General features: G+C 44.7%; 2 protein-coding genes across 2 annotated transcripts in view; one reads left to right on the top strand and one right to left on the bottom strand.

The window, feature by feature from the left end:
- MEST (mesoderm specific transcript) overlaps positions 1 to 21,137 on the top strand; it is a 107,595-nt gene that overhangs the window by 43,003 nt on the left and 43,455 nt on the right. The window contains exon 12 of the mRNA XM_004272191.3: positions 8 to 15,872. Within this exon, the coding sequence (XP_004272239.1) occupies positions 8 to 125 (118 nt within the window). The 3' untranslated portion in view covers positions 126 to 15,872. The remainder of the gene's footprint in view (positions 1 to 7; positions 15,873 to 21,137) is intronic.
- COPG2 (COPI coat complex subunit gamma 2) overlaps positions 1,556 to 21,137 on the bottom strand; it is a 159,021-nt gene continuing 139,439 nt past the window's right edge. Inside the window, exons 21-24 of the mRNA XM_004272190.3 lie at positions 3,600 to 3,697; positions 2,705 to 2,843; positions 2,311 to 2,409; positions 1,556 to 1,833 (exon numbers count right to left, since the gene is read on the bottom strand). Of these exons, the coding sequence (XP_004272238.2) occupies positions 1,703 to 1,833; positions 2,311 to 2,409; positions 2,705 to 2,843; positions 3,600 to 3,697 (467 nt within the window). The 3' untranslated portion in view covers positions 1,556 to 1,702. The remainder of the gene's footprint in view (positions 1,834 to 2,310; positions 2,410 to 2,704; positions 2,844 to 3,599; positions 3,698 to 21,137) is intronic.

Below are 21,137 nucleotides of genomic sequence, written 5' to 3'. Positions count from 1 at the left end.
CCACTAGGAAAACGCTGCCGCGGTCCACAGTGTCGATTCTGGATGACCACATTAGCCACTATCCACAGCTAGAGGATCCCATGGGCTTCTTGAATGCATATATGGGCTTCATCAACTCCTTCTGAGCTGGAAAGAGTAGCTTCCCTGTATTACCTCCCCTATTCCCTTATCTGTTGTGTATTCCACTTAGCAAGAAACGCCCAAAAGAGGTCCTGGCCACCAAACACTATTCTCTCACAAAAGTCCACCTGACTCACACTGGTGAACAGCATATAGTAAAAAGCCAGCAGAAGCTCTAAGGGTGACCTTCTAATAGTCCACCTCCCATTCCTTTGACATCTGATCAAGTGTATGGACTTGCCTTTGTGTTATTAGGAAATTCTGATGGGCACTACTACTCACTGATGCAGAAAGACAGACAGACAGACATTCTTTTGCATAAAAGTCTTTGAAACACTTCTATGGACTTTTCTGAAATATTTAGAAATGCTAATTTCTGGCCCTGGTTGGAATTATCTAAAGGTGCCACCTTCACCTCGCCTTGAATGGCTTTAATTCTCTAAGTGGCACAGCTTCAAGTGAGAATGAGTCTCCCTTGTCATAACTTTGGATTTAGTTTCATTAGCTGCTTCTAACTGTAGTCATTTTGTTAGACTTTGGTTTCAATAACACAGTATTCTAAGTATACTTTAAGACTATGATTTACCTACACGTATTATGTATGTATTTTATAAGGACACTAAACCAGCAGACAGTTACTCTAGCAGAGTAGTTTAACCTTATTAAACATGTTTCATTTCTGAGTAAATTGAAGTAAAGCCAAGCTATTTACAGAATTTCCTAAAATCACAGAACATTAAGGACAGTAGTCTCTGTGCCAGAGATTTACTGTTACTTGCTGTTAGAACTGGTCTTTCCAGCTAATAACAGTCGGACTCGTCATACCTCAGTGCTTAGAAGCATGTCCCTCCTGAGCCAGAGTGGAGAGGAGGGGATCGTTGTACAGTCCAAGTTACCAGGCTGAATATATACTGATTGCTTAACTTCTCGTTGGTTGTCCCAGAGAGGGTTCCTCATGTAGCTCAGCAATTCCTGTACTTTACAGACGGGAAAGTTCTAGAAACTTTAAGAACAAAGTCTGAAAGTTCTATGAGCAAATGGTGCTGAATACTTTTTTTTTTTAAGCCACAGTTTCATTGTCTTAGTTAAAACAGGATTATTAAGTGGTGATTTTAAATTCTTTTTTTTTATTAGCAACTTCAAGTATAACAACTGGAATAAGTGTTTATTTTCTATTAATAAAAATGAATTTTGACAAAAGTGGACTCTGGCTCCCGCTCCCCCACCACCCCTCTGGGATAAAAGCTTTCCAACATTGCCAGGAGCTTTCAGATACACAGTGAATTAAAGAATTTAATGAAGTTAGGCAGCTGGGGCATAGGATAGTATTTGATTTTCAAGATCACCCAAAGCTGTACTACCATACCAAAGCTGACCAAGTGTAATAAAAAGAAAAAGGAACAACAAAAAGACATGCACAAGGACAGACATCTGCTTGATCTGCTGGCTCAGGGCCAAACATTTAATTTGCTTTTCTGAAGTCATTCATTTTTGAAAGTATGATTCTGGGAAATTCATGCCAATAGCCTGAAAGCCCACTGACAGTGAAGGGTACATCAACTTCATCTCACCCAGTAAAAACTTATCCAACAGAAGCCAAGATAACATCTACAGGTGTTCCCTCTTTGCTTCTGACAGTCACCTGCATGGTTACCCCATCTGCTAAGGCCAGCCTGGACCTCACCAATAAATCATAGCCACCTCTGTATACACCTGAGAGGAAAAAAGTGAGGAAAATCATGTTAAGAACTCAAAACAAGCTCTGAATAATGAAATTGATCGTGCTCTGCCTGCATTTCCTTTCTATTATTTTAGTTTAGTTTTTCTAGAGATTTGTGCTTATGGTGGGAATTGAATCCTACATACAAATTCTAAATAATCTTTTATATTCCCATAATACCAGGTACATAGAAGGTATTCAATAATATTGATATGGAGTACTTAAGCGGGGGGCACTGGTATCTGTAGAAGAGATTTAAGTGTCTTGGGCCAAATATACATCTTAAATAGCATCTAAGAATAGCATGCAAATTAAACAGCTAAAACAAATTATTCATTTTGATGGGGCTTCAAGTTGTAACTCATATAATGGGATAATGGGACAGTAGCAGGGCATGAGATGCCCATGCACATCCCTTCCTATCAAATTTTGCAACAAAATACAGGAGAAATCTGGTGAAAGTTTCTTACCTGCCAGATAGAGGGAATGGGAATTCTTGTTCTCAGGTACTTTGTCTGACCTCTCACATGGCTGCATGCCCAGAAATGTGATGATGTTGTTGACAGCTTCTGTGTTGAGAAGATTGATGCAACCGTATGAGAAAAGGTCAGCGTAGGGATCTGCCTCTGCACTAGTTGGTGCTGGGAGTTGGGGGTGCACAGGGTTGGTGGTGGTGTGTGGAGGGAGGCTACTGGACTAGAAATGGGTTGACTCTGTTAGATGATGAAGACAGCGTTCTGGCCTTTTAAAGTGAAATAGTTTACGGAGTTTTTAAAGAAAAGGGAGTCCTTTTGGAGTAACATATATGCCTATTAGGTGTTAGACTGCTATCAGGCAATATACTGAAAGCAAAATTGTTCTCACCTTCAAGAGTTTTGGTAGAACTGAGGGCGAAGGTCTCCTCTTTCTCAAAGGTGTCGCCTACCTCTTCCCAGGCAGCAGCAAAGTTAGGCTTCATTACCTTCTGAATGTGGTCAGACACAGTCACTTCAAGATCTTCTAGCTAGTGGGTTAACAAACAGGGGTCAGAAAATGAGTCCTCTCAGTTCAGTACGAAGGTAGAAGAGATTAGTTCATTTGGTTTTATCATCCTGTGTTATAGCCTTTGCAGGAGCCTAGGAAAAACTCTACTACCAAGCTAGTTTGAAGTTCTGCAGTCTGGATAAGTCTAACAAGGTAGGCCCTAGCAAAGGAAAGCAAGAAAACAGGTCATCTGGCAAGAGCCATATTCAGATCAACGTCTGTAGCCCTGGTGTAGGTACAAAGCAGTCACATTGCCACACGTAACTGCAGAGTTCAAGCCGTACAGGGCCTTCTGAACTTCGCATTCACGAACAGGTAGATATTTCTAGAAACTTTTCCCTGCATTCTGTGAAGGCTTTTCAGTCCATGATGTGGCTACATTATAAGCAAACTAAAAGCTGCTGAACAACAACAAAAAACCCCTACCCCCAATACTTTAAATAAAACTGATCTCAATGAAAATCATGTAATTATTTTCATCTCTTAATTATCCCTATTATAAAAACATTAAAAAGGGTGAGTTTTGCTTTAATCAGTACTGAAGTGGTAAATCCCAATTCTCTTTGGCACGATGCACTCCCACGACAGGAGGATTAGCCCAGGTCCTCCTCAGCTGTAACGTGTTTGAGAAGAATACAATCCCATAAGTTCATGTCAGATGAAAATGTTCTCTCCAGACAGAAGTCACTCAGTGGTGCAAGGGGTCAGAGTGAGTCTCTCTGCAGGGGAGACTCACCACGTACTCATCATCATACCCCTCCTCAGCTGGAACCCCCGTGTCAGGGTCGCAGTCCCGGACAGTGAATTTCATGGTGCAGCTGAAGGTACCTGCAGCTGGAGGAGAGAGAGCAGGCGAGCCTGCGTCAGTGGGCAGCGCAAGCGCACGGTTTCCATCAGTAACTTAGGAAGCACCATCTGCCCTTGGCTCTGTGTTCTGAATTAGCAAGTGACACGTATGTAGGCTGTTTTCTAGGGTCGTAGTTCTCAAAAGAAGCCGGTACGCTGGACTTTAAAATCTGTTCCCTGCTGCGAGTTAGAATAGTACAGAAAAGACAACATGGGCAAAACTCTGTTTTTATGTTCAGATAAGGAAAGCAGGGGGTATAGCTCAGTGGTAGAGCATCTGACTACAGATCAGGAAAGCAGCAGGGGAGACACTTTTTAAGGGGCTTTTTGTCATGCCTGTCAACACGTTAAGAACCACTACTTTAGGAGCTGACAAACAAAGCATAAAATATGGATGGTAAAACACACAGATCATTAAATTAATACTATGTGTATCACAGTCTCGATACCTTTACAGATATTATATCTGTAGATTGTGGACCAAAAGTGGGTTCAGAGATCACCAGAATGAACTTGCTTTATGTCAACTTTCAACCTTTAGTGAGTAGGTCAGTAATGAAGTTCTAATATTGGTGAAGTCAGTGTTGTACAATGGGAAAGCAAGTGGGTAATTATATGTTTTGAGATAATCAGTGGAAGAAATGAAGGAAAATGAAGTCTTCATGAAGAAGACAGGATTTTCTGAACTGTCTGAAGGAGAGGATTTATTAACCATGGATGAAGAAAAGGCACATAAGGGTCTAGTCCATGGTCTGGAAAAGGCTTGTAGGTTTAAAAAATTTCATATGTGTGTATATATATATATATATATATGAAACTGTGGAGTTAGAAAGTTACTTGGGGAATAGGCAAGGACAGGAAAGAATAGACTCAGATGTAAAGACCATATATGACAGGTTGGGTAGTGAGACTTTCATTTGTTCAGTCTTAACTTTAAACTCCCTCCATCCAAAAATGTAGAAAATGTCAATACATTTATAATGTAAAGGTATAAATGAATATGCCAGATCCTTAGATAAAAAGACGACTAAGACATGACCTTTTTTCCCACAGCTGATTGTCTAGGAGTTGAATAACAGTGTGTGTGAGAGATCTACCTATATATACCTGTGACATTACAATTTAGTACCATAGGTTCTTTAATATAAGTTTTAATAGAGTGCTATGTGGGAGTGCAGGATTAACAGCCTTGGAAAATCATAAAAAATTTGAAAGGATGTACAGTTTAATTGGATCTCAAAAGATGCAAAAGAGCTTTGGCAAGCAGAGGAAGGTACACGAGCTAAAGGAATGAGGCTAGAAAGGCAGTGGTGTAATTGGAAGCAGTAAGAGAGAGGCTAATACATAGGTGCTGAGAAGAGAATGTGTTTAGGAACAAATCTGAAATACCTTATATTTCAAAGGAAGGAGACTAGATATTTTCCAGCAGGCTCTAGTAGCTGAGGCAGTCAAGAGATTGAAATGTTAGAGGTAATTAAAGCCACTGGTAGGAATCCTATGAATAGGCCTGAATTCAGAGAGCAAATGAATTCACTCTAGCATACTGAAAACAGATGATGGGAATGGATTGCCCCATATAGGAAAGAGTGTACCTATCAAAACTACAGAATGTATTTCAGTGCAATAGGGGGTTGGTGAAAGAAGGATCTTGTTTAAATTAAGGTAGGATTTTCTGCAGGAGGAAGGGGGAAGAAGAAGAAAGAAAGAAGTGGAAATTAACACAAACCTAGAATGCGTCAGTTGAGGTATTTAAAAAAGAAAAAATTAAAGGAGAGAATGGGATTACGGTATGAACAAAGGTCATGATCAAATAAAAATGGAGAGGCAGGAAAGATGTTGAGTAATAGAAGATTATATGAACCCCAGGTTGGTTCATGGAGGCTACTGGCAAATGAGGAAGAGGAATAAGGACAGTCAGGAATAATGGTAGATCACAGACTGGGCTAACTGGTTGAATTTTATGTATAAGTAAAGACAGAAGACACTTTATATATAAGTAAGTGATAAGGAAAAATGGATTAAGGAAGCAAATAGGAATGATATTAATAGAGATAATGTTTCTGAAACTTTTGTGGCAAATTTTCAAATAAATGGTTTGGTTAATACAGTAAGAGGTTACACGGAATCTAAGGTGAACTCCATTAAAAGCCACTGGTAGCAGTCGCTCAGTGTTGTGAGAGAGGATGACTAACTCTGGGTGAGGAGAAGGGGGTGGGAGAGAGCCTTTCCATGGCAAGAGAACAATACTGAGTCCACTGCCGTAACAAAGATGAGAGCTTCATGAATGAAGCACGGCAGACAACCAAGGGAATAAGAGAGGAATGCCCTGGAGGTCTACACTAAGACTGTCCCCAGAAATCAGGCTTGTCTGAGAACTGACTGAAAATGGGAGATAACTACTGAGGAAACTTGTAGGAAAAAGAAATACCAAAACACAGAATTAGAGAAAAGATGGATGCTGGAAGCTAAGAAAGGAGCGAGCCGTGTGAATTAGGCCAGGGCGCAGAACATGCAGTGTGGCAAATGGCAGAGTGGGAGATTTGGTGGGAGCTGTCAGGCCTCAACCACTAGAGGGAAGACTATGACTAAATAAGTGGGGTTATGAGGAGATTCCAGAAAGCTTTGCTGGAATAATAGTTACAGAAAATGATGTGGTCAGTGGGGTGAAAGATAAGAGGGTAGGAGGGATGGGCCTGAAACACAGGCTACCTGCAGCAATCCCCACAGGTCTGGACCAAACTGAGAAGGAAGGGATGTGTAGAGTGTGCAGGGAATCAAGGCAGATGAAAGAAAGCAAGTTGAGCAGTGAGTGCCAAAAATGAGGAGAACGTGCCTACCAGGAAAATGCTACACATGTGGCAGAAGGGGTGCTGAAGATAAGGTTTTTCTCTAGGACAAATATGGGGAAAAAGGAAGAAAGGTACAGAAAAGCAAGATTAAAGTTGCCCTCAGACAGAAAGGAGATGCTAAGGAATGACAGACATCAACTGGAAGGATAAGTCAGCATTTCTGGGCCAAAAGTCATGCTGGAATAAAGAAAGAAAAGAGAGACTGGAGGCAGAGAAATGGAAATATTGTATAGTGGAGAGCATAGAAGGCCGAGCAGGTGTGTAATAAAGACCTCAAATGGGGAATCCTGTCAGAGCTCAAAATGGTCTAACTGGACACATTTTGGATGTAAAGACCGTATAGCAACGAGAAGTGCACAGAAAGTGCGAGGAGCAAGGACCTGAGTAGGAGGCAGGAGTAGATTAGCTCCTGAAGCACCGATTTGGAGGGAAACTGTTAAAGGACTTGGGTGACAGGAAAGTTTATAAGGAAGCTGCTTACAATGAATGCGGATAAAAACCCATTGCTGCCAACTTTAGAGAGAGTAGGTTTGACTTAATAGAGGGCGTGAATAGGTAGTTTTGGCCAGCAGATAGATTATTGTTGGAGAATGGGTGAAGATTCTGAGGGAAATACACCTCAAGAGAAGTACTTTGCCTCCATTCCTTCTGTAGACAAGATGGTAAATGAAAGGGTGATGGATAGCTAAGATATCGTAGATTATTGCAGTGCGCCATTAAAACTGGTTGCTCTTAGAAGTTACCCTACCATGGCTAATAGTGACAGACATTTCCTAGGGAGATTTGTATGAAAATATCATGGAGAGAGGGGAGAAGACGGAGGCTAGAAGCATAAAAACAGAAGATGGAGGGTTTAAGCTGGGGTGCCGAATATAAGGTGTGAGTAGGGAAGGGCATTAAACAGGGCCAAAAGGAGGAACACTGGAAAAGGGCAGAGCTGCGTATTAAGTAGAGAGACGGGAGCTAAGCTAGATTACAGCCAAAGAGGAGAGAGGACGTGGAGAGGAAGTGGCTAATAAGAGCTGGTGTTAATGAGGGAGTGCCTCACTAACGGAATCTGGGAATCTTTTCTCAAATGATATTTGAAGCAACAAGTATGACCAATGGAGTGACATATTGAAGAGTCTAAATGGGATGGATCCAAGCCATGGCCAGTGGCAAGAATCCTATGAAGGTCTGTACTGAACTGAGAATGCAAGTGTATTCAGAACAGTGTGTAGAAAACAAGATGAAAGAAGAGACTTCTCAATCCATGAGAAATGATATAAAGATGGTAGCTGAAAAAACAAGTGACTGTAGGTAATATAGGTGTTTCTCTAGGGTCAATCAAGGAAAAGAGTGGAAGAGCTGCAGAAGAGATGGGGTCATTTGAAGATTGGCAGGTACTGACAGGAGGGATATGGTACCATACTTGTACCAAAGATCATGATTAAATAAGAAAGAAGAGAGAGACTGGAAACTACATAAGGGAAGAACTATATGAAGAGTAGTTGAGAACAGGTGGAGTGGCATGGGCAGATAAGATGAGGAACACAGTTTTCCAGAATGAGAACTCTTGTAAGATCTTATAATGGGTCTATCTGGTTAAATGATGGGTCTTAACGCCAGACTTTGAAAAGCAGTATATACGATGGGAGGACAGGGCCCGAAAAGTAATGGGAAGTTTTGGTGGGAAGTTTTAGCTAGGAGGATTGGAAGGAGATGGACTAAGATGAACTCTGATATAAAGACAGGCCAGCAACCTTAAAGACACCAGGATAAATCTCTGAGCACTGGTCTACAGCATGGATGACTAATACTGAGAGCTGAGTGGCTAGCGATCATGCCCAACTCAAAAGTAAAACTTCATTTGTCATTTTCATGTACAGATGGTAGATGAAATTATGCTATATGTATAATTAAGACGTGGGAGGGCAGACCACCAAAGGGAGATACAAATGAATATCTTGCAAATGCCACATTAAAGTTATCCTCAGAATTTACTCTGTCGTGTCAAGATTTTCTGAAAGTGGAGAGACAGCTCCTGGGGAGAGAACCTGGCTAGGGAGTGCTGTTTGGGAGGAGACTGAATCCACTTGAATGAAACAGAGATGGTAGCTAAAAAAAGAAGAGAAGCTGATAAGGCAGCATATTTCTTTAGGGCAAGACAGGTAGCAAGGGCAAAGGAATGGGAGAACAACATTACAGGTGCCCCCAGATTAAAAGAATGCCATTTGAAGAATGACAGGTATTGATTGGAGGGAGAGGATCCCATACTTGGGCCAAAAGACACAGAAGGAGGGGTGGGGGGTAAAGCTAAGAGGAGCACTGTATAGACTAGAGAACGATTCTGAGTAGGTGGGTGGTAATAAGAAAAACCACAGGACCATAACGATTCCCAGAATGGGGAAGCCTATAGTGTGAGAATGGGCCTGAGTGGTATGTCGGGTATAAGCCAGACTGCAATGACTAGTCTATACAATGGGAGAGAAATAGAGGCCTGAAAAGGAGTGACAGGAGTAGACTTGCTCTTGACGCCTTCGTGGGAAATTTTTAATTAAAGGGCTTGGTTGGGGGGAAGTTTAGAGCAGTGCTTCTTAAGATGTGTTCTATCAGCTCTGCCTAGGAATATGTAATTCTTCGCCCTCCTAGACCTACTGAATCAGAAATTTGGGGTGGGGCTCAGCAGTTTGTATTTTAACAAACTGCAGTTTGAGAGCCACTGCTTTAGACAAAGGCAGATTAAGAGTAATCCCTATTAAAAAATCTTTGCTAGCAGCTAAATCTAATTAGCTAAAAATTAGAGAAGCAACTGAGGAGACTTGTAAGAAAGGATAGTAGACAAGGAGAGAACGGCGACTAAAAAGAAAAAGGGCCATGTGAGTTAGACTCGGGTGAGGAACCTGCAGGAGAGTAACATGGCCAATGGGTAAGGGCATTAGGGAGTGCTAGAGTGAGAAAGCCTGGCACACGGGAGAGTAGGAGCTTTAACAGAGTGATGCTATGTTTATCTAGATTGCAGCCACTCAAAAAGAGAGAGGAAGGAGGGAATGTGGCTAAATAAGAATTGAGGTTATGAGGGGGAACCGTTCAGGAAGCTTTGTGGAAGAGAGAGGCTGCAGGGGCTGGAACTATATAATCCAGTCCAGAGTCTGAACAGTGACTGCTGAGTATGAGGTGTCCGTTTATCTAGAAGAGATTACTGAATCTATGGGAATGATCGTACATACACAGTCTCTGAATGAAAGAGGGATGCTGAATACAAGGTACAATTTTTAATAAGGCAAAATAAAGAAAAAGGAGTAAAACAGCAAAGTTAAAATTGCTGCCAGCCAGATGAGAAGGTATCACTTAATATTGACATAGAAATTGTCACTGATACCACCTGGAGGCATAGGCACCATAGCTTGGCCAAAGAACACGATGGAAAGGAAGAAGACAGGTTAGAAGCTATCTAAGGGAAAGGCTTATCTAAAGAGTAGAAAATTGGTGCTTCCCTAGTGGCGCAATGGTTGGGAGTCCGCCTGCCGATGCAGGGGACACGGGTTCGTGCCCCGGTCCGGGAAGATCCCACATGCCGCGGAGCGGCTGGGCCCGTGAGCCATGGCCGCTGAGCCTGTGCATCCGGAGCCTGTGCTCCGCAACGGGAGAGGCCACATGACCAGCTAGGGAGCATGGGCCAGTGGTTTGCCTATAGAGAAGATTACCTGTATTTCTTGAGGAGTAGTTGGGAATCGCTAGGGAGGTAAACCTCACTAGAAAACTACTGTACCCTTTGCTATGACATAGGATAGTAGCTGAAATGGATAGTTAAGATATGGTAGAGCATAACAGAATAAGAAAGAAGAGGGGGTTTTAATCTAAATAATGGGAGCATTGCATGCATTAGAGTAGGGTTCTCAGTAGTCAGAGTAGCAAAAAGGCAAATAAGATGTGAATTGAAGAGACTTGGAATGGAGAAATCTGTCAGATCTCAGAAGGGGTCTAACTGGTTAAAAATGTTTGGTGTTAGTTAAAGATGACAATGAGTGGTATATAACTAGAGAGAAGTAAAGGCCTGCATATAAATGAATAGGAGTTAGAAAGTAGACTAGCACTCAAAGTCTTGATGGGAAAAAAATTTTTTTAAGAATGAATATATATATATATATATCCCTCAAAGACAGCATTACATATTATTTATGGATATATGAATATTTATGAATAGTATAAAATATATATGAGGATAAATATTTAAGTATTTAGTGATTTTCTCTTAGAAGGAAGGGAAAGAGGTAAATGATTCTAAAGTGGTACAAAGGAAGTCTCAATTATATGTGTACTGTTCTATTTCTTTAAAAAAATCTCGATCAAATATAGCATAAAGTTAAGATATAAAGAAGTGGGGTAGTAGGTATATGAATTTTGGGGGAACAGAACATTTTAAATAAAGGGATTGGTTGATAAGAATGGTTAGAGGGGGAAGTTAGAATGAACCTTGATGAAAAGTCATCGATAGCAACCTGAAAGATGCTGGTTTGACCAACTAGAGAGTGCAGGTGCGTCGTTTATCTGGTGAGAGGATGAAGTGTACTTGGTAAGAAGTGAGTGGAAGTGCGCCTCAAGAGAAGACTAATGTGTCCCTCACTATGATGACAGATGGAAGCCAAAAATATTATAGATGTTCATGTATATGACAGAGCAAATAATCAAAGGAACTCAGGAAGAGCTTGTTGAGGTATGATGTTAAAGTGCTCAGAAATTAAAGTATCATGTTAGGACTGGCTGTGAGAGAAACTGCTGAGATGTATTTTTAAAAAGAGAGAGAAAAAAATTGAGGCTGAAATCTAAGTAAGGAGAGGGAGTCTAGGATATAGGCTGTGGTGCAGAACATGCAGTTTAGCAAAATGTTAAACAAGGAAGGGCATTAAACAGGTCCAGGATGAGGAGCACAGAGAGATCAGAATTAAAAGTTCAGTGAAGGATTGTATGGTAAGCCAGATATCAACCAGCCAAGGAAAGAGGTGAGAATGCCGCCAAGTAAGAACTGGAGTATGATGTGTTGCTGCCCAGAAAGCTTTGTTGGAAAAGATTTGAAGCAATCAGTGTAGTCAATAGAATGAGAGGTTAGAGAGCAATTAAATGTGATTGGACTTAAAATGGGCCAGAGCAGAAATCCTGGGAAAATCCAGACTCAATGGAGGGTGGAAACAGATTTCAGTACAGAATGCAGGAAATAAGGAAGATGGATGAAGGTTGAATTGTGAGTGCTGAACATTAAAAGTGTACATATCCAGAAAAGATGATTAGATTCACTGGAATGATATAGCTGAAAGAAGAAGGAATGTTGGAGGAAATGTAGGGAGTTTGCAGCAAAAGGAGAAAGGGGAAAAGGAGAAAACGGATAGAAGAGCAATGTTCAAGTTCCTTGTAGATGGAAAGACATTATTTGAATAGTCATACAGATGGAAGAAATGGCTTTTGCTCCATACTAAGGCCAAAGGTCATGACAGAATAAAAAGAAAATAGGAGAGGATGGCAAGTAAGTAAAGGGGCATTGTGTGAATTAGAGAGTAGTTCTGAGTAGCTGGAATGGCAACAAGACAGATCAGGTATGAATGAAAGAAACAGAGCCGTCAGGTCCCCGAACTGCATATATAGAATGAAAGAGGATCCGGGCCCTGAAAAAGAACAGGACTTGGGTAGGCTGGCTCTTGAAGTCTTCGTGGGAAATTTATGGCTGAAGTGATTGCTTGTTAAGAAAGGTTAGAAAGAGATGGATTAACATAAACCTTGACAAGAAGGCATTGGTGGAAACCTTAAAGACATCACCACTGATTGACCTTTTAGAAGGTGTGGATTGGATACTTTTCAGTATGTAGAGCAAATGAATGCTATTGGTTGAGGAGTGGTTGCGGATCATGATAAGGCAATCTCAAGGGAATAATACTGCATTTATTGATATATTATAGAATCTGTGGATGAAAGATAAGGGAATGTTTAAGATCTGGTAGGGCAAATAGTCAAAAGGAGTTATGGAAGACCTGCCTGTAAATGTGATGTTAGTTTGCTGAGAAGTTAAGGAGTCATGTTAGGACTGGCTGAAAGTGAAAAGTAACTGCAAAGACTCGTATAAAAAAAAAAGAGGCAAGAGGAAAGGAGAGAAGATGCTGGTTAGAGAAGGGGGATGTATGAATTAGGCTGGGTTTGTAATATGCAAGGCGCAAAATGGCAAATATTACTGAGACCAGAATGAGGAATGCAGGTATCACCAGCTGTCTACTCACATTACCAAAATACTTCTTAACATGAAAAGTTTTTACCTACATATCACCATGTGCTTGGGAAACTTGGTACAGTGAGTTAGCATTCTTGTGCTAGCAAAAACTTTGAGTTTGTACAGTCTATTTGGGATAGTATATGTTTGCTGCAGACATAGTTCTTTTATCTATAGGTTTACTTCCTATGCTCAAGGTTTTTAAATGTGTTGTGCATTATTCCTATCATCTTCCCTATAATATGTGTGGAACAACTCCAGCAATTCGCCAATTGGTAAGTAAATGTTTCCCAAGCGTTTCTTATTTATACAATGCATTTTGAAAATGTATATGCATTTGTTATTTCTCTTGAGAACCTTTCATTATTCCATGCTTTGTAAAAGGAGAATGCAATTACAGTCTTATATCATAGTATGGGATCATTTTGTACTACAAACATGTACACTAGTGAATGAATTTTATGTTAAATAATTATGTAGTTGTTCTTTAAAATGGTTTATATTATAAGAAATACTTAAAAGTTTTTATAATAGCATTTTTGTGATGGTTGAGAAGATACGTTGGATTTTTTTTAAAAGGAAAATGGTTATGGGCCTTTTCAAATTTAAGATATTGCAATATAACCATTTACTAAGAAAAACTGCGATTCAGCATATTTTAAAGAAAGGATAATGAAAATTGCTTATTGTACTTATAAAGCAGTTGAGCCAGGAAGAGAACTGTGTGGTGAGGCATTTCTTAAAGGAAGAAAAGGGGGAGATAAAGTGATAACTGAAAATGAGACATAAGAGTGGGAAAGTATGTGGGAAAGTACGTTTGTATAAAGAGGTGTAGTCGGCAGAAAGGTCAGAGATAAATTCAGTAAAGTGGACCTAAAACAACACAAATTGCAGTGATCCTACCAAGGAATAAATGGAAAACCAAAGAAGTTCAGCAAAATGTGTAAAAAGAAGAAATACGGAAATGGATTGAGCAATGAATGTAGAACAAAAAGAGGAACCAAAGAGCGAGGTATTAGTGAGCGTGTGAGAATGGTACATACTCAGTATATGGATGGTTAATAAAAGGTAGAATAGGGAAAAAAGAAGAAAATGGGTGGAAAAGCAAAATTTAACTTTAGATGGGAAAGATCATGTGAGGAATGACATACTGAAAAACAAGGTTTGGCACTATAATTGTATCTAATGGAACAAGGAAGAATATAGGTGATAGAAACCAAGTAAAAAGAGCACTGTATGGATAAGAAAACATTTCAGAGTAACTAGATAAAATATAGGGTAAAACAGTTTCACAATAAGGAGATCTTTATTGAGGGCAGAAATGGACACAGGATTAAAGACAGGCGAAAAGTACCGAAGAAAGTGAAGGCAGATGGAAACAAGTCAGAAGGCGACTACATGCAGTAGAGTGGAGTATTAGAAAAAGGCCAAGTGGAGAACGAAGTTAAGACAATATGGATAAAGAAGAATTCAGCTGATGGGGGCAAAGGGTGTCATGGAATGGAACTGAAAACTGCACATCTAGAAAGGATTTATAACTTCGTAAGATGGTACTGGACGAATCACGGAACAGGGACGGGTTAACTAGGGGGTTAAAATATGGCAGAGGAGAGAAAGAGGAACAAAACAGATACGCAAAACTAGAGTTACACATACGACTAAAGGACTCCATGAGAAGAAACAAAAATGAGACGAAAATGACCTTATTCAGTAGTAATGGAAATAGAGGAAGAACAAAGGAGAGGAAAACTGCATGGATTACAGAAAGACAATGACAAAACTAGAGTCTAGTAAAACCAACACATGATGGGGATAATAGCAAAGAGTGGGTAAGATAAGGTGGTAGAACAGAGAATCCTGCCAAACTTGTTATAGTATATAAACTTAAAACATACAGAGTATTTATGAAAGTGGAGAAAATGTTAAATGGGAATGAGTGGAGTAGAGGAATGAGGGATGAGAGGAAAAGGTTAGAGCATGTCCTGCAAAATATTAAATATAGAAAAGAATGAGGGCTGCAATGAGTAGATTTCCAGGGTTCTGTTCTAACACAGTGAACACTAAGCACTTTGAAAACAAGTAAAATTAAACAATGGAATGAATGTGGGATGGTTTAGGAAGTTTAAGTAAAAAGAATTAAAGTCACATTCAACAATGATACTTGACTAATAGGGAAGACAGACCTAAGATAATGAAAAGTATAACTATGTCAAGTAGGCTGGAGTTTGGGGCGTGTCAGATGGAAGGAATTGTGTCGGTCCCAAGAAGGGATGGCTGGATCAGTGTCAAAGTGGGGGCAGGGCTAGGATCCTTGAGGAACAAGGGTCAATGGCAATCGATGGGAGCCTAGAGGCGGGCAAGGGGAGAGCGCAGCCCAGGGAGGCACGCTGGGCTTCCACAGCAGTGATTCTTCCCCGGGGGGGGGGGTGGTCGATTTCACCCAAGGGGGGCTGTGGGCATGGACCCCAAGGGAGGCCTGTCAGAACATCTGAGGGAGAGCAGTACTCTGCTCAAACAAAAACAAAACCAAAAAAATCAAAAAAGAAAACACAAAAACATTCCTGAAAGATGATGCTGATAGGCTTGCCTTGGGGGTCACGCATCCTCGGGTGAGAATCACTGGGTGGAAGGGGCAGGGTGGGCAGCTGGGAAGAGGGGTGAAGCATGAGCAGATGAGCCCGAGTCGGGCAGACGGAGGCATCAGAGTCAAGAGTGTCAGACATGGAGGAAAAGGACCCAGGCAGGGCCAGGGAGACAGCGAGTAAATGAATGTAGCCAGCAAGGCACCTGGAGTGACTGGGGGAGGGGGGAGGGGGATTACGGTCCATCAGTTGGGAGTGGATTGCAAGCATGGTGTCCCTGAGCTTAGGACTCTGGAGGAGTAAGGCTGAGGGAGATGGAAGTGGTGACTGAAAGGAAGTTGGGTTGTATGTGAGCAGAGAGCACCGGAGGGGGGTGTCCACGCAGAAGGAAGGGGCAGATGGGACAGGAGAGGACAGTGCAGGAGAGCGTCTGGAAGAGAGATGACTGCCCCGAGGGGGGAGGGAGGGCGGACAGCAGGACCCAGGGCTCTGTGCAGGTCCAGACTGAGGGCGGAGGTGTCGGGAGTGGGTCTGGCAGGTGCGGGGGCAGGAGGGTGGGAAGAAGGTGAGAGTGCTGCGGTGAAAGAAAAAGGTCGGAGAATCAGAGGCCGGAGCCTCCCTGAGAGCTGTGTCAGAAGAGTACGTGACAAGGGGTCTGGATGGAAACCTGAAAGGTTACAGGGAGTGATGTCGTGGGGTCGTGCGGCCCGGGAGGCAAGCTCAGCCTGGCTCATGAGCGTGGGTTGGTGGGCGGAGCGTGAGGATTCAACACAGTGTGCCTGAAGCAGAGACGACTCAACCGGGTTGAGCAGTGGATGGGGGACGGAGAAGGGAGCACAGAGCAGAGGAGACAACTGAATCCAGCTGGAAGGTGCACAGACAGTAGCTGAAAGTGTGCCATAGAGAAGCAAAGCAGCAGAGACCTAGAAACTGGGCCCAGGATTAGGAGGTCAGGTGAGCTGCCTCCAACAACTGAGAGTGTGGTAGAGGCGCGGGCTCCGACGGGCCGCAAGAGTGAGGAACTGCAGGTGATGGCGCCCGGCAGCCAGGGCAGGAGAGGCTTGTTGAGAGGATCAGGGAACACACTGCCGAGAGGGATGGCAGAGAGTTAGAAGGAGAGAGTGGGTGTGGAGAATCTGCCCCCAAAGGTGGGCCAAGGGTGAGAGGAAGCCCATGCAGGAGGAAGAGCACCGCGCAGGTAAGGCAGGCGAGGAGCAGGGAGAGGTGGGTGAGGCCCGAGGAGCCTGGGCTGGTAGGGGTAGAGGCCCATTGAAAGTCTAGAGACGGGGCATGGTGAGAAGAACGGTCACAGAGAAGCACGCAGAAGCAATGACCTTCTTCATTCAATGTCGTGGACCCAAAAAGGTAGGGTGTTTAGGGGTGAATTTGGACGGCAGATGGACTTAGTATTAGCACACTGGGGACAAAGAGACTGGCCATCCTGGGAGCATGAGGGCTAATCAAGGAAAAGAGTACTGAACCCTTCTCATGACTGACAGTGGTAGGGGAGCTGCTCAGGGGGTGGCAGGGAAGAGAAACAGGGACAAGCACCACAGGAGAAGGGAGAGAACCTTACGAGTATGTGAGGGGCTCAGGGTAGAAGGGGGAAGGCAGCCTGAAGAGCTGTTAATCTGGGGACTTTGGCAGATCTCAGGGTTAAGGGGGATAGGATGTGTGGTATTGGGACCAGAAGGCAGGTGCAGTGCAGAGGTGAGACCTAACAGCCTGGGCATTTGAAGACCTGGGGCCTTCAAACAAACAGGGTCCATCCCCTGAGATAAATTCAGTAAAGTGGACCTAAAACAACACAAATTGCAGTGATCCTACCAAGGAATAAATGGAAAACCAAAGCAATTCAGCAAAATGTGTAAAAAGAAGAAATACGGAAATGGATTGAGCAATGAATGTAGATCAAAAAGAGGAACCAAAGAGCGAGGTATTAGTGAGCAAAACGGGGTCCATCCCCTGATACGACTGTGGTAAAACTGAGGAAACTGGGCATCGTTGCACATTAAGGAGGACTCAACGAGAAACCACTAGTAGGTAACCTCAGAGATTCCGGATGGACTTAGTGGTTGGAGTTCAGAGTGCGGGTAGCAAATATGCTTAAAATGGCAGGGGAGTGAGGGAGAACCAAGGCTGTGTTGACATTTCCCAACCATCACTGATTCTGAGCTTTTGCTATTCCAGGGGCACTGGAAAGGGGGGTGGTGCAGGCCTAGCATGTGGTGGAGAGACTGCACACATGGAAGGAGGGGGACCTTCAAAAGGAGTGGGGTGTCCGAGGTCTAGTCTGAGAAGACAGTGTGTGCAGAAAAGGGGCACAGGGGGAGCAAGCAGTGGGTGGGATGGTAGAGGCTTGAGGGGTAAGGGACTCTTGTTTGGGAGACTTAATCCAGGAAACAACAGAGGGGGCAATGCAGAATGGGATGGAGAGAGAGAGGAGGATCTTAAAATCTGTACACGAGGGGATCGTAGCCTAGAGGGAAAGAGGGCAAAGAGTGGATCCAGACCATGTCATCGGGGAGTGGGAGAGCAAGGTGATGGGCAGGGGTGCATTCTGGGGCCTGTGGGAGGAGAGACAAAAGCAGTGGAGGTGATGGAAGAAGAGGGGGGAGTCGGGCCTGGTGTAAAGAACTGTGGGCAGTGGCTCTATTAAAAGGGAACAGAGAAGAGGAAGGAAGGTGAGATGAGGTGAGAATGAGTATAAGGCAGCCTAAAGGGAAGGCAGTACTAAACCCAGTGGAAGGACCGGACGAGAGACAGCAGATGATACCGGAGAGAACGTGGCAGGGCAGGGGATGGAAAGAGCGTGAGCTGTGAGAGCCGGTCACACGAGGGAGCACCCCCTACAGAGAAGGGATGACCCAATGCAACTCGATGACAGGCATCAGGGAGCACTGAGATGACATCACGGGCCCTAGAGAAGAGGCAGACGCTTTCCCTGGGCCAGGGAGGGAAAGGGAAGGAACGGATCACGTGAGGAGAGGTCACAGGAAGGAATGTTCAAATGGGGTCTTGATGTGGCACGACAGGAGGGCCACCTACCAGAGACAGACCAGGTGATGGGAGGCATCCAGGGGAGGATGGAGAATGGAGCGCAGCAGAAGGGACACAGGCTGGACACCAACAGGGGAGCAGCGGGAAGAGGGAGGTGGGCAGGTAGGAATCCAGGCAGATCTCGGAGGTGCCAACCAGAAGGAACCTCAGAGTTACAGGGCCAGCCAGTGGGAGCAGAAGCTTGGGGAGGGAGGAGTGGAGGGTGGCAGACAGGGGGTGGGGAGCAGTGGCCGCTGCTACAGCCTCGAATATTGTGGCAAGGGTGCAACTCTTCCGCCAGGCTCTTTACTACGGATCCGCTGGGGGCGGGGAGGGAGCTGGGGGTGGGAAGGGAGGAGCTCGGGGAATGAGTGGGGATGGGGATGGCGTTGGGGTCGGGGTGCAGGTCGGGTTTGACAGGGTTGTATGGGAGGACAGGGTTGGGATTGCTGGGAGTGGAGGTGGGGTGGGGAGGGAGATCCAACTGCAGACACGAGAAAATCATCTACTTTAACTGTGCTTCTGGACTGATTTCAAGTCCAGTATTGGGGTGATGACTTCAGGCTGAGGAGAGGACTGGGAAGACCAGGGAAGCCACCCAGAGAGGACAAAGGAGAGTAGCTGCAGGAAGGGCGGGAAAGGTCTGCCTGGCAGGAATCACAGAGGGAGGTGAGGACAGTAGGGGCAAGGCTCTCCAGGGGGACGGTGTTGTGGGTCTGATATGAGGAGGGGTAACCTAGGGTGATAGACAATGGCAAGCGGCAAGAAGTACAAGCACCAAAGATATTGTCCCAGTGCCTGAGGGTCATAAAGGATGGGGGGCAGGAGGGGTATATAGGGGCGTGTGAAAAGAATAGTGTCTTAATGCAGAACGGGGTTTACGGCACGTCAGGTGTCAGTGAGTTAATATGGAAGGGAATGTGGTGGTTCCAGGAGGACAGTGCCGGGCCAGTGTCAGAGAGGGGGGCGGAGCTGGGATCCTTGAGGAACAAGGGTCAATGGCAACCGATGGGAGCCTAGAGGCGGGCAAGGGGAGAGCGCAGCCCAGGGAGGCACGCTGGGCTTCCACAGCAGTGATTCTTCCCCGGGGTGGGGGGGGGTCGATTTCACCCAAGGGGGGCTGTGGGCATGGACCCCAAGGGAGGCCTGTCAGAACATCTGAGGGAGAGCAGTACTCTGCTCAAACAAAAACAAAACCAAAAAAATCAAAAAAGAAAACACAAAAACATTCCTGAAAGATGATGCTGATAGGCTTGCCTTGGGGGTCACGCATCCTCGGGTGAGAATCACTGGGTGGAAGGGGCAGGGTGGGCAGCTGGGAAGAGGGGTGAAGCATGAGCAGATGAGCCCGAGTCGGGCAGACGGAGGCATCAGAGTCAAGAGTGTCAGACATGGAGGAAAAGGACCCAGGCAGGGCCAGGGAGACAGCGAGTAAATGAATGTAGCCAGCAAGGCACCTGGAGTGACTGGGGGAGGGGGGAGGGGGATTACGGTCCATCAGTTGGGAGTGGATTGCAAGCATGGTGTCCCTGAGCTTAGGACTCTGGAGGAGTAAGGCTGAGGGAGATGGAAGTGGTGACTGAAAGGAAGTTGGGTTGTGTGTATGTGAGCAGAGAGCACCGGAGGCGGGTGTCCACGCAGAAGGAAGGGGCAGATGGGACGGGAGAGGACAGTGCAGGAGAGCGTCTGGTAGAGAGATGACTGCTAGGGAGGGAGGAGAAGCAGACAAGGAGGGACGGAAGGCAGCACCCATCACTGCAGGACGAGATGAAGAAGCATGGTGTAGCATGTGGGGCGGCAGGTGCAAAGCTAAGAGAAGGGCAGAAGTGCCACTATGAAAGGAAAAAGGGGAATCAGAGGAAGAGGCTCCCCAAGAGCTGTGTCAGAAAAATAAGCAACAAAGGAGTCTGAATAGAAATACGAAAGGTTACAGGGAGCGATATTTTGGGGGCCCAGGAGGAAACCATACACTACGTCCACAGGGCGTGAGTATGGGTTGGTGGATGGAGCGCAGATTCAGTGCATCGCTTCTGAGACAAAGATGACTGGATTTGGTTGAGCAGCAGGTGGTGGATCAAGAAGGGAGCACTCAGCAGAGAAGACAACCGAATCCAGCTGGAAGGTTCACAATGGTAGCTGAAAAATGTCACATGGCTCAGGTAGGACAGTTCCTTTGCTATGTATGCAGTAACTGCAAAGTGGCAGAGACCTAGAAACTGGGCCCGGGAGGTAGGAGGTCAGGGGAGCAGTCTCCTAAGGGTGGGAGAATATGGTAGAGAGAGATGGTCCATAGGGCAGGAAGAGTGAGAAAGGGCTGGCCGTGGAGCCTTGGGGTTAGGGCAGGAGCGGCTTGTTGAAAAGGTCAGGAAAGCACTGCACCAAGAGTGGGATGGAATTGAACCTGTAGGTGGCAGTGGACATGGAGAATCCAGGAACTTTTGCCCCTAGGAATGGGCCAAGGGCATGCAGGCGGCAGAGGAAAGAGCAGGTAAGGCCAGCAAGGAGAACGGGAGTGGTGGGAGGAGGCCAGAGGAGAATGAGCTGGTAGAGATACTGGCCCATTGAAAACGCTGGAGACAACTCTGTCAGTGCAGGGCATGGGGAGATGTGAGAGGTCAGGGAGAAGCTCACAGAAGCGTCAACCTTCTCCAAAACGGTGGACTAGAAAAAGTAGGGGGAGAGCAGAAGGATTCATAGCCGCACATGAAAGAGGAAGAAGCTGG

This window comes from Orcinus orca, chromosome 9, assembly GCF_937001465.1.
Source record: "Orcinus orca chromosome 9, mOrcOrc1.1, whole genome shotgun sequence".
In the NCBI taxonomy this organism is placed as follows: domain Eukaryota; kingdom Metazoa; phylum Chordata; class Mammalia; order Artiodactyla; family Delphinidae; genus Orcinus; species Orcinus orca.
The sequence above is the reverse complement of the archived record's forward strand: the minus strand, read 5'-3'. Positions and strand labels throughout refer to the sequence as shown.